Raw genomic sequence first — 14,152 nt, forward strand, 5'->3', positions numbered from 1 at the left:
TGTCGGCTTCCATGTACCTTGAATCTGGCCTCCTAATCTTTACCCGTCGTACCACGTAAATACTCCTCAGTCCCGAAGCCCGCTTGCGGGCATAATAACTTTTGAAGCGGATTTTATTGCCGACTGGTATATTATTAACGTGAAAACACAATTTGTCATTTGAATACCCCGGTTAGATGCTGGAGACAGCATCTCCAGGTAAATGGAGAAGGTAACCGCGTACTTATGATTACTGCCATGAAAACCGTTTTTATTGGCCAAAAGACACAGATGAAGATCTAACATCGCATGGAACGTTGGCTTATTGATGCCGCATTCTGCATTTTCTTGTCAGCTCGCAGTCATCGAGAGGTGCTAGATAGTTGCCTTTTGTCGTCTGTGGCAACACAACGGCCTAAACCGAAGTGGTAGGAATTTTTACAAAAGCTTACAGAGTAATGTGCTTAAACCCCTTTCACACAGTTCCACAGGCTTCAGACTTTAAATCGGAGTTGGATATTTTACTTATTTGCAGCTGAGCTAATCCTTAAAAGGAATAAATGGGAATAACTTATTCCTTTTAAGGAATAATCCTTAAAAGGAATAAATTGGGCACTATGGGGCCAAGGAGGTTAACTAAGCAAGGCTTTATTATTCTCTCATGCACCATAATAAGAACCTAATCATGTACCTCGTTAGCCAATGTCAATTTTATTGCATGTGCTTTGTCGATGTCCATACGTTCGGCAGTTTCTGGGGAGGTCAATTTTCGTAAGTGTGATTTTAATTTTTTTTTTAGGTTGGCCAGCTGGCTTAGGCACCGTCTTTCTTATTTTTTTCGAACTTTTTGTTTATCCTCAGCATTACGATGACCTGACGATAGTACGAGTACTTGTCGAGAAGCGCGTCTGGTTAGGACTAACAGCTAGCAAGGATGCACATTTACATCTAACAACGCAAAACTAATAAAGATCACTCATGGTGGATCTGTATTTTATTTCGTGTCGCCTTGCACCCAATAAGTCCGGCAGTCCTCATTTTCCTTTTATGCATGTCAGTGTTATTTGCAGAGAAAATTCACAACAGTCCTTAACCGTCTGCTGCTATCCTGACTGCCTTGTGGGAATGCGTCGCTAACGTAGCGAGTAAGTACACATGCGACACTCGTTAATCAAGTCAATATCCAAGTGGACTGTTGTTGCGGTCAACGCCAGATAAATGAAGCAGACGGCAAGCTGCTCTCACAATTATCAAAATTAAATGTTGGCGCGAAAACAAGTTATTAAAAATATGTCTAATGGTCGATCACACCAGAACGGCGGATGCATGCTATAGTAGTCGCTGTACACCCTCTCGGTTTCAATATAGTGCAGAGTTTCAGACGCCTTTCGAACTTTCCTGAAAATTTAAGCGGAGCTTGCGGATGATTGACTAGAAATTTTATTGAAACAGTCAAGCTGACCTGATCCACGTGTTCCGTTTCGCAAAGCCAGTTACTCTCTCTCTCTCTCTTTCTAATGAGGTAGCCGTTCTGAGAGAGTCAGAGTTCTCTACATTTCTGCATTAGAGATGACTAGTTTGGAACTCACCTCTGTGGTGCGATCGAACGTAAATTCCGCATAGGGCACCGATAATCAAAGCGGACAGAAGTCCACTCAGCATCAACCATTTGCACGTGTTAGAAGATCTCGGAGGTTCCCTGCGATTTGGTGATAAGGGTTGCAATGTACTTTATAGAAGTAAGCTGCTGAGACAATATATGCCTAACGCTCAACGAATCAGACTACGTTAAACGACGCACTTTTTCAGTGTCATTATTTGCCATCAACGGGCATCAAAAACTGCATCGAGACAATGGGCGTAAACACACCCTGGCACCGCATGCTACCAGCGCCTCAATGACGTGTAATGCTCGATCACTGCGCCACGGTATCTGCTTCAGTGCCATCGCGCGCTTCGTTTTGTGCCGTGCGGTTGCGGAATTTCAATCGGTTATTGTGGTTCGACTCAAAAGCGCTTGTTCGTTGTTTTCGGTGTGCGCTTTTATACGCCGTATTAGAATATCCGGCGTTTCCCAAACTAAATGCGCCTAGAAGGCCCAAGCAGCATTGCTATGTTTTAAAATGCCAGCCAGTGCAATTCAACGGCAAGGAGCGGCATTAATGAACTATCAAGATGACAAAGCTTATCAATAGGAGGATCAAAGTGCCACGTGCGCTTTCACCACGGCGAACCGATGTCACGTGGTCTAACTTTCAAAGCAAGAACAATTGCAGCACCAGCACCGGTGTTTCCAGTGTTGCCCCTCGCATTCAATGGTCTTAAGATTAGAAAAACGTGAGCTCACCGCTCCTTTTACCACAGGTGTTCTAGTACGGGTCTGTTTACGGAATGATCATTTTAATGTATTACAAAATTTTTAAAATTTCCTGTTGCAGATAACGTAATTCTATTCCTTGAGCTATATTATTCAGTGAGGCAGACATTACTTCCACAAGAAATTGAAACGCATTTTCAACTAATTAGCAGAAATTGACGATTTATCCACTTAATTAATCACTTTACGGCACATATTGGAATTTACGAATTGTAGCCGGCGAGTTTGCAAGGCGTATTTCCTTCGAATTAATTTCCAGCATGACACCACTTTGGAGGTATGCGCCATCAAACTCGCCATACAAATTCAAGGTTGTATCACTTACTTTTTTTTTAACAAAACGGTCTGTTATGCATTTGAGCACAAAATTAAATGGAACGCCCATGTATTTCGTCCTACACTTTGGGAAATATTATCTCGAAGCTGGTGTCCTCCCGGAAATTCACTTCAAGTGGATCCATCTTGCAAACTCACCGGCTGCAAATCGTAAATTGTAATATGGGCCGTAATGTTGTTGCTTAAAAAGTAAATTAGTGAATTTCTGTGAATTACTTAAATATAAGTTCCGATTGCTCGCGCTAGTAATGTCCGCCTCTTCGAATAATACAGCTCATGGACAAGAATTATGCTACCTGCCATTGACAAGTTTTCAAAACTCCGTCAAACTTAAGCATCATCACCCTGTATATTGCTAACGCGTCCCTGAATAATCGATTGCTCGACATCAATGTCACCACTTGCGTCGTGGCGGGCCCGATACCTACCATTTGTATACTGTAAAACGACTCGACCTGCTACTTACGTGGCCTTTCCAGAATCTGAAGTCATAGATGAAAAAAGAAACAACCAAATGGTTAGCAGTTAAGTCTTCATTTCAGAAAAAGATAACACTTAAACCCCAGTTGTGTGGCAAGGGCGATTGAATTATGAAACATGTTCATGAATGCATGAAGATAACTTGTGACCAATGCCACGTATAATCACAAACATTGCATCAGGTGACAGGTTGCATAGAAAGAATATATACTTAAAGGACCCTGAAACGATTTTCACGATTTAGTACAAACGTACTGAGTCGTTAGAGTAGGTACTTGTGGTCATTAATTGACGCATCTAAGCGTTCCACGTAAAGCGTGTAATTTATTATAAGGTATTAAAAAGGTACATCGCTACCGATCGCAGCACGCCAATCGGCTGAGTTTTGTGACCAAGTGACGCGATTTGACCATAACACGTCAGTATACGGCCAGCTATCCGATTGGCTGCCCAGGGCGCGTATTTCCAATTGCTAGTAGATACAGCGCTCGACCGCTGGCGCCACGCTGCGCCGCTCGCGCGTACCATGTTTCTAGCCGCCGCCGTTGGAACGGAGGAGGCGTTGACGGAGAAAACGCTGGGCTGGTGGTGACTAGCCTGCTGTTGGGATCGGTGGTATTATAAATGCATCACTGTTTTGATGATCCAAATATAATCTCACTATCAGGGAGGGAGCAGTCTACCTGACTGGAGCAGTATTTTTTTATTTGGGGTGTTGCTACGCTGCGCTCCGCAACACCCCAACGACCGCCGCTTCGCGTCGGCGCCCGGCACCACGGCTGCCGCCGTGCCACCGGGGTTCAAGCGACCGTTCTGGCAAACAGAGAGGAAAAAAAAAGTTGTCGCAGTTTCACCTGAAAGGCGAAGCATCAATTGCGATAGCAAATTTGAAGAGAGCTATACGGAGTAATGATAGCAGCTTTATCAGCTGTATAAACTTGGACATGCAGCAGCACCGGCAACACGCAGAACTGTTGTCGACGCCGTCGGCGTTTTGCCCGCGTTCGCTCAAAATGCGTGCGGCGTTGGTGACTGTTGCCGGAGCCTCTCATATAAATAGGCACTTGGTGCCGCAGCTAAACGTCGCCTCCCTTCCCTCCCCCTCCCCCACGTCCTTTCGCGCGTCGGAAGAAGGCACGTTTGCTCTACATATATGGTGATTGTAGAGGAGGAAAGAGACGCCTACTTCTGCAGCCCTTCAGAAGATAGCGCCAACCTTTCCCTTTCCCTCACGAACCACTTATCATCGCAGCCCTTAAGGGAGCACAGCGCAGAACACGCGTTTGTTCTCCGCCGTGCGTTCACTCCCCGTGAAAGCACGCGTCCCTCGCGCCCTTTCACTCGCACATACAGCGTTCGGCGCGCGGCGACGATTTCATCGGCGACGCGCGCGCGATTTCTGCCGACGGCGACGGCGACGCCGACGGCAGAAATCTGCTTTTGAGTGTCCATATAATTGCTATCGCAATAAAAGGAAAAGCGTGATATTACGAAAAAAATTTAGCCAGGGCGGGATTTGAACCAGCGTACGCATGATCCCGAAGCGAGCGCCGTAACCACTCAGCCATACAGTCGCGCTTCCAAGCGTTGCATTCATGCGAACCATATGATTGCGTTTGAGCGCCCTCGGCGAAAGAAACCACCTATAAACGCGGTACGCGCGAGCGGCGCAGCGTGGCGCCAGCGGTCGAACGCTGTATCTACTAGCAATTGGAGTGTTGCGCCCAGGGCACGTCATCGATTATTTTTCGAACATCATGGTGAACAAATGTTGTTCGTAATAGTTTAGATGTTAGTTAATTTGTGTCTATAAAAAGAAAGTGACAGAAAGAGTATGCACAAGGAGATGTATCACTACATTAAAAGCACTTCCAACCCACAGCAAGTGTCGTCTGCTTGTGTTAAAACGTGCTCCATGTTGACGAGAGCTGCGCAGTCAGTGTTGGTCTTGTTCTTTCTTTTCGCGAGAACCATGGTTCGCCCTTGTTGCGTTGTGGGCTGCAAACGTAGCGATCGGCGACATGTCAAGCTGCGACATCGTGCCCCGCTCCAAAGCAGCAGACGAGCGTAGTGGCTGCAGCGCATCGGACTGTCGGTATCCAAACGGCGCCAGCATCTACGCGTTTGCGGCCGTCACTTCATGTCGAAGGATTGCCACAATAGAGATTAGCGTGCCCGGTATTCAGGTAAACGCAAGCGCAAATGTACTGGCAGTTTTACCACGTTTTATGTGATGAACGGAAGCGCAAACGTGAACTGCTTGCACGGTGCCAGCCACCTGGCGGCACAAAGCTCATCCAAACACACAGCTAATATAGCAGTAACCAAGTTTATTCTACTTTGTTGCTGGCTCAATTTTTCGGCTGGAGCGTAATCTTGAACACGTTGTTTTTTATATGTGTAAAATGTTTTACACTTGGTTAGAGCAATATTAGCTCTGTATTTGGTTGGTTAAGCTCTGCGGCACCAGATGACTTGACCGTGCATGCCGATCAGGCCACTCACGTACATCTATGAAGCTCCTTCATCACAGCCTTATGGAGGGGCTTTAGTTTATGCCTCTGCCTATCCGTCAAAACACCCAGCTCGCCTGTGGTTACCGGAATACCGGACACAATCTGCGCTGCGACAGAACGCTCGCCATGCAGGCTGCTTGATCGCTCTCGCTGGGCATCGACGGCCAGGCGGCTATCGGAGAGGTTGTACTGCCTTCACGCGCTGGCTCCAAGACAACCGGTAGTTCACAACCTTACGTCATAACATGACGTAGAGCCAACGAAGGCGGAGCTTAGCCCCGATCCCTCGGCTAACGAGTTGAGGAGGAAATGCATGGCTAAGGAGGAGGGTAACTTTTAATCATCCGTAGCTCTCTTACCGCCGTATTCACAAACCAAACTTATACTTATACTTATGACTTAAGTCAGCGAACAGCCCTTAACGCGTTTCAAGAACCAACCTTGTACTTATCGCAGAACTTTTCTTGTACTTATCGCCGTGATAAGTAAGGCTTGGTTAAGGTAGCCTCCGACCTACCTTAACGCTCCCTTGTAAACAAACAAAATGGCGGCGATGGTCGACAACTTCGCGGAGTTCGTTAACTATCTGGAGCGTCATGAGGAACTAATGCGTGGGGCAGCCTTTTCATACGCGTCACCGGCACGGCGAGTGCTCAGGGATCGCTTGAATCCCATGGAAGTGTACGACGACTACGAGTTTTTGTGCCGTTATCGATTTACAAAAAGGACCGTGCAGCAGCTGCTCGATAGGCTGCCTCTGCGGGAGAACACCGATGGACGTGGGTTCCCTGTGCCGCCTCTCCTGCAGCTGCTCATCACACTGCGCTTCTATGGAGCCGGCACGTTCCAAATTGTGACCGGCGACCTAGTGAATGTTTCACAGCCGACAGTGTCACGGGTAATCGAACGCGTATCGACTATGATCGCCAGAAGCCTATTTCCTGTGCTTGTGCAATTTCCCGCCGCTTCAAAAATGAGCGGTGTAATGCAAGATTTCTATAGAATAGGCAAGTTTCCCGGTGTGAGTGGGTGCATTGATTGCACCCATGTGCCAATTAAGAGCCCCGGTGGTGACCACGCCGAGGTGTACCGCAACCGGAAAGGATACTTTTCGATAAATGTTCAGATGAGTGCTCGTTACAAATATTGCAGTGGTGGTTTGATACGCAAACAGAAGCGGTACATAATGCAGCTCGTAGTACGTTTTTGTAAATGTAACAGACGTAACAACAAATAAATCACCCCGCTAATTTACGACGCGGTTTCACACCGCCAGTATACATATGTGCTACGACAATTGTCGAAGCTTCGAATTTGCTATGAGGGTAACCTTAACCTCCACCTATGTCGCGGTCCTCATCGACAACTACCGCGGCCACCACTTGAACCGGCAAGTTCTTGCTCAGCATCGGAAAACGTAATTCCCATGAAATCGCAGCGCCTAGTATTTTGATCCAGTATAATCTCGATTATGTGTGTATTTTGGGACATCGCAAAAAAAAATTCTGTCACTTGAAAATTGTATCACACAAGAACGTAAAAAATAAGTAGATTAATGCAACGAGAGCAAGGACACCTGAAAATTCGTCAAGCTTATAATCGCTAAAGTCGGCTTTGTCGGGATACTGCGTTGTTATGCGAAGACTGCGTCATGTATTTTGTTGAAAGGTGACACGCGTTCCTTAATTATACACGCTCGCACGTACCGCCAGAGATCACGCGACGGCGGTTTGCGACAAGCGGTTTCCAACATCCGAAATTTAGCACTTTGTAGGCTGATGTACTTGGGCCGGGACTTGCCAAAATTCGTATCGGTCATGATCTTGTAATCGAGATTCAACTGCATAACCATACCACAGAGCTACACTTTGACAATGACAAAAGTATTGTAGCATCTACTTTTATTTTAGTACTCTGGTTTCTTGACGTTTCAACAAGTGTGTTCGTGCATATTGAACAATTAATATGAGCGTTATGGTAGAGCTTTACTTATGACAAAAAGTCTACAACCAGTCAATCGGTTCACCTCTACAGAATTTTCTCTGTGTTATTGCATTTTGGATATCGCCTTTATTAACGAAGTTGCCATTTTGCAGGGAATCACGGGGCCCGACCTACAATTATATGATGTAGTGGCTAGCTGGCCAGGGTCTGCCCACGATAGCAGAATTTTCGACAGCAGCCGCGCCAGAGTGCTGTACGAGACGGGTGCCATCCCCGGTATTCTTCTCGGAGACATGGGCTATGCCTGCAGGTCATATCTGATGACTCCTCTCAACGATCCTGCCCAAGGCACCCCAGACTACAGGCAAGATAGTTTTTAATTTCTATGAAGCAGTGTAGCTGAATATCGAAATTATTTTGAAGAAGAAAGCGTGTCCTGAGAAACTTAAAAGCTCCTGCAGGCAAAGCAACATATCTGAACATGCAAGGTTAGACAAGAGCCATCACAGAATTGAAACACTTTTTATTTGCTCATTTTCAAGAATGTTCTTGCGATTCATTTCAAAAGCTCTAAACTCAAAACCGAAGGCAAAAGGCGCAGCGCATCAGAAACACACAAGAAGAACACAGACAACACACACATTTGGCGCCAAACGTGTGTTTTCTGTGTTCTTCTTCTTGTGTCCCGTTTCTGATGCACTACGCCTTTTGCCTTCATCATGACATACCAACAAGCCCAACGTGCAACGTTAGTCAAAAGCGAAATCTGTCTAAAAGAAAGAATGAAAATAACACGTCATGTAACATCAAACGCCATTCCTAACCTTGATCTGTGCCACTGTATTCACAGATTGCGAACAACACACATAAAGGCAAAGAGACATAATGCAGTTATTTTTTCAGGTACAACAAGTCACAAGCAAAAACAAGAAACAGCGTGGAACGTGTGTTTGGAATTTGGAAGAGGAGGTTCCCGTGCCTTCAGATGAAGCTGCAAATTGACACAGACACCTCACTCATAGTAATCACTGCATGTGCGGCGCTTCACAACCTTAGCAGAATTCTACATGACCCATGCCCTCCGAATGTACAGCCCCACACTGCACCCAGTGTTCAACAGCCTACACCAACTTTGCCGAATGGACAGCCGCAGATGGCAATTCAAGACTCCAATGGCTTCGGAACTCGCTCTCGTATTATAGCAAATTATTTTTCATAAATGCATGTAAACTTTGTATTGCACTTTATATTCCTTTTTATCAAACAAAAATAGATAAGTAGGCAGCTTCAACTGGTGGACGCCAGGTACAGAGGTTAAGCGCTAGAGCGAAACACAGAATGCAGCGCAGTTTTGTTTGTGACCCTAACTAGAATCCAACCAGTCCAACAAGTACTCTTATATTTCACTTAGCTTGTCAAATGACACAAATATGGACAGGTGTGATATGACGATTTATTAGACGTCTCACGCAATCGAGGCAGTCCACGAACGCTGATGGTGCGCACAGCGACAGACGCAAGAGCACTTCTTCCTCTTCTTCACTACAATGGCCCCCGGGAGAGAAGATGAGCCATCCTGGCGACCTACGGCGTAGGTAGGATCAGGGGGTCATAGTATGGCTGAAGTCGGCTGACATGAACCGTGTCACGTCCGCGATGTCTAAGGTCGTGTGATGGCGTCACAGGCTCGACAACGTAGTTAACAGCCGAGGTACGGTCGATGACGCGGTAGGGACCATCATAGCGTGCAATAAGTTTGGTTGAAAGGCCAGGGCTGTGAGGTGGGATCCACAACCAAACAAGGGAACCAGGCGGAAAATGTGGTGTAGGCACGTTACTGTCATGCCGCAGCTTTTGGCGACCTTGGGCGGCGGTCGTAAGGGTACGGGCGAGCTGCCTACAGTCCTCTGCGTATTTGGCGGCTTCAGACACTGGCGTGCATTCAGAAGCGTCGGGTCGGTATGGGAGCAGGGTGTCCATTGTACACGAGGGCTCGCGGCCATATAACAGAAAGAATGGCGAAAAGCCAGTGGTAGCTTGTGTGGCGGTATTATAGGCATACGTTACGAACGGCAAAACAGTGTCCCAGTTACTGTGGTCCGAGGCAACGTACATAGTCAACATGTCTTCGAGTGTGCGGTTGAACCTCTCTGTCAAGCCGTTCGCTTGCGGGTGGTAGGCGGTAGACTTGCGGTGAACGATGCTGCATGCAGCGAGAAGGGCTTGTATTACTTCGGACAGGAACACATGCCCCCGGTCGCTGAGCAGTTCGCGTGGTGCTTCGTTCTTCTGTCGAAGAACGAAGTTTCGCAAGATGAAGAAGGCAACGTCACGCGCAGAAGCCGCCGGAAGTGCGGCAGTCTCGGCGTAGCGCGTCAAGTGGTCGACGCCTACAATTATCCATCGGTTACCCGAGGGACTGTAGGGAAGTGGCCCGTATAGGTCTATGCCGACGCGATCAAATGGCCGGGCCAGGCAGGGGAGCGGCTGTAACTCGCCAGGAGGGCACTGTTGAATTTTACGCCTTTGGCACGCCGTGCAAGCGCGTACGTACTGGCGCACGAAGTGATGCATGCCGTGCCAGTAGAAACGTAGCCTCAGCCGAGTGTACGTTTTCAGAACGCCGGCGTGACCATTATGAGGAGCGGCATGGAAATAAGCGCATAGGTCAGTACGCATGTGTCGTGGTATCACAAGCAGCCATTTGCGACCATCAGGCAAATCATTTCTGCGGTAAAGGACGTTGTCGTGGACAGCAAAGTGAGCGGCTTGGCGACGAAGTGTTCGAGAAGAGGGTGTGACGGATGGATCGTGGAGGAAATTCAGCATAGTTGAAAGCAGGGGATCCTTACGCTGCTCGGCCGGCATATCAGCGACGTTGATCGTCGACATGGATGCGAAGGGCGTTGACACTGAAGCCACATCGGAAGGTAGCGGTGATCGGGAAAGCGCATCGGCGTCGGAGTGCTTTCTGCCCGATCGGTAGACAACGTGGATGTTATATTCTTGTAAGCGAAGTGCCCAGCGGCCGAGGCGACCTGACGGATCTTTCAACGAGGACAGCCAGCAAAGGGCGTGGTGGTCGGTAACAATGTCAAAAGGGCGACCATATAGGTATGGACGAAATTTGACGACAGCCCAAATAATGGCCAAGCACTCTTTCTCTGTGACAGAGTAGTTGGCTTCTGCCTTCTTTAAAGTGCGACTCGCATATGCGACGACGTACTCGTCGTAGCCGTCTTTCCGTTGCGGTAGGACTGCACCAAGTCCGATGCCACTAGCGTCCGTGTGTTGCTCTGTGGGCGCTGTCGGATCGTAGTGTCGAAGAATCGGCGGCGAAGTAAGTAGACGACGTAGTTGCTTGAAGGGTTAGTAGGTGGCATGCGACGATGGCAGAAGCGCGCGACATGGCCGGCGAAACCGCAAGCGAAACATATGGGTCGGTTGTCGCGTGTGCACCAAGGGTTCTGAACTTGGCTTCGAGGCGGAATAGGAGGCGACACAGGAGTTGGCACTGCTTGAGGTCGCACTGTCGCAGGAAATGCGAATGTCGGCGGCGCAGGTCGCGCTGTGACTGCTGCATAGCTCAGAGGTGCCGCCACGGGAGGACATGGTTGAGCCAAAGGTAGCGAGTCGGCAAGTTCCTCGCAAATGGCTCTCCTAATGGGAGCGGCCAGAGATGTGTCAGGCTGTAGGGGTCGATCGCTGAGAGGCAGCATAGACAGTTGGCGCGCCACCTCCTCACGAATAAAATCCTTAATGTGAACGGAGAGTGAGGATTCTGGCGAGGAGTTGGAGGGAAGCGTGAGGCCCGAGAGAGAGTGGCCGGGTGCAACAGCGCTGCGCGCAAGGACCCTCTGGCGACGCAGCTCATCGAAGCTCTGGCAAAGAGTGACGACAGCTGCGACAGATAAAGGGTTTCGCGCGAGAAGCATTTGAAATGCGTCGTCCTCGATGCCCTTGAGGATGTGCTTCACCTTGTCCTCTTCACTCATGGTAGAATCGACGCGGGCGCAAATATCGACGACATCCTCTATGTAGCTGGTGTAGGTCTCGCCGGGCTGTTGAGCGCGCTGGCGTAGACGCTGTTCAGCACAGAGCTTTCGTAAGGCTGGGCGGCCGAAGACTTCCGTGAATGCTGCCTTGAAAGCGGACCAGGTTTCGAGGTCCCACTCATGATTGCGGAACCAGAGGTTCGCAACGTCAGCAAGATAGAAGATGACGGAACGTAACTTCGTCGGGTCATCCCACTTGTTCTCACTGACGCTCTCATAGGTAGAGAGCCAATCTTCCACGTCAGTCTCACCGGCTCCGCTAAAGACGGGGGGGGGGGGGGGGTCCCGCTGCCGCTGGACGGCGCCGCAAATGATGGGCGCGGCGGAAGCTGCAGGCGGATTGTCGGTAGGCTCGAGCATGGTAGCGGCTGAAGCAGTCGGCAACGTTCGGCTGCGAAGTTCCAGGGTGAGGTCGGGGATTGCAGCACCTTCCACCAAATGTGATATGACGATTTATTAGACGTCTCACGCAATCGAGGCAGTCCACGAACGCTGATGGTGCGCACAGCGACAGACGCAAGAGCACTTCTTCCTCTTCTTCACTACACAGGTAACACTGCCTAGGTCAGCAAAAACTTCATAAGGGTGGTTCATAAGGTTCAATGAACCTAAAGCGAAATTGAACTCGTCCAAAAAACAAAAGTGAAAAGTAAAACAGTTAAAAGAAGCATATAACATCGCCTCTTCTCAAGTCCTCCCAAAGATTGGTCTATCAAATACATGGCGCCGCGCCACCAACACTCGCATGTTATACATACATATGCAGCATGAGCAACACAGCAGCACTGATTGCCCGCACTCTGCTTGGCCCTTCCTCTCATTTGGCAAGCTCACGGTGAAGCACAACCTCAACTGCGACAACCTTCGTAAATGCAGTATTTTGTAGCAGAATGATTATAAACTAATATGCACAGTTGGCAGTTGTGCACTGCTTATCATCAGCAATGTAAGGTTTGCTTGTTGTCGTACCCTTTTGTAACTATCTGCACTGATAGCATACAACTCTGCACTAATTGCACACAACTGTCACCAAATTCAAGACCATTTATGACGATTAAATATGCTACTTCCCCATGAAGGGATGTCATGCACTTCTGAATGTTACGAATGCAGGAGCTACCTAACGTTTGCTTGTTTTTTACAGGCACAATGTCATTAAAATTTCACAACAGCACGTTTCAGTGCTAGTTGTCTTTTTCAATCGATTCAACACTGTTGCACGTGATTACCGTGTACAAAGCCTTTGAAATTGGTGGTAGCAAACATCATGCCTGTGTTTCCCAGAATAATTGTATCAAAGGCCACGGCGGCCGCATTTCGATGGGAGCGAAATACGAAAACACCCGTGTACTTAGATTTAGGTGCACATTAAAGAACCCCAGGTGGTCCAAATTTCTGAAGCATGAAGTTTACTCGTCATGACCATGAACTTCACACGAAGCTGTTTCTGAATGGCAGCAAAACGACACTGACATCTATAATTGCCATTTTTCAACCAAATCATGCGCTGACGCTGCAAATACAGTGCGAGGATAACGAGAGAGCACTACTACTACGTAAATAAACTGGCAGTAGTTCAGTGGCTATGGTGTTGGGCTGGTGAGCTTGACGTCACAGGTTCTATCCAAGCTGCAGTAGCTAATTCATTGTGATGGTGGTGGAATGCAAAATTGCCCGTCTATTTAGATATAGGGGCATGATAATGAACCTCAGTAGGTAAAAATTTTCGGAGTCCCCCTCTACGGCTGCCTCATAATCAGATGGTGGTTTTGGCACCATAAAATCCTATATCTTTAAAATTTTCATTAACCCTTTGCGGTCCGTTGTCAGGCAGGGCCCGACAACACAACACGGCCGTAGCGGTCCGCTGTCAGGCAGCTCCCGACAAGGGTGTTCGGGGGTTAAATTGCGCATTTTTTTACTGCGACCGGTGCGCATTCTTTGTATACATGATGCGCCATCTCTTGAGGGATAAATAAAGTTTGTTTGTTGAATTTTACTTCTTTTTGCACTAGGGTGCAGCACAATGTACAGCACGGCTTCTGGATACCAGAGTTCTCACTTGCGCGCGCAACAGCACGTTCGCGCGGTTCGCTGAGAGCATGACCACATTTTCACCGCGTGCGTTTTACGGTGGTGCATTTACTGAAAGCTTCTACGGGTTTCCATTGTCAATAGCTTTATGTTGAGGCGCACACAGCTGCAGAATCATGGTGAGAAAGAACAGCGACACCTGCAGTACCGCCGCAACCTCACCCTACAGCTGGTGGGTGACGTGAGGGCTAGAGCCAAAAAGCGAGGCCCGTCTGCGCGGAAGGAGTACGAGGAAATGCTAGATGGGAGGAGCCATTTCATCTACAAGTGCCCAGGCCGAAGCAGCAAGGACTGTGCCGCTTGTAGCGATCGAAAAACAAACGGAGGCAGGAGGGAAACGGTGTTTTTCTGCAAAACCAGCAGTAACAACC

The 14,152-nt window shown here is 48.3% G+C and overlaps 1 protein-coding gene across 1 annotated transcript; it reads left to right on the plus strand.

Annotated features, from left to right (window-relative positions):
- The first annotated feature begins 6,232 nt into the window (after positions 1-6,232).
- On the plus strand, positions 6,233-8,012 carry LOC119431738 (putative nuclease HARBI1). The gene is made up of 2 exons (XM_037699210.1): positions 6,233-6,886; positions 7,785-8,012. Exons 1-2 carry the CDS (start codon positions 6,233-6,235, stop codon positions 8,010-8,012), a joined length of 882 nt encoding a protein of 293 aa, XP_037555138.1.
- The last annotated feature ends 6,140 nt before the right edge of the window (positions 8,013-14,152 follow it).

Source organism: Dermacentor silvarum, chromosome 10, assembly GCF_013339745.2.
Source record: "Dermacentor silvarum isolate Dsil-2018 chromosome 10, BIME_Dsil_1.4, whole genome shotgun sequence".
Classification (NCBI taxonomy): Eukaryota; Metazoa; Arthropoda; class Arachnida; order Ixodida; family Ixodidae; genus Dermacentor; species Dermacentor silvarum.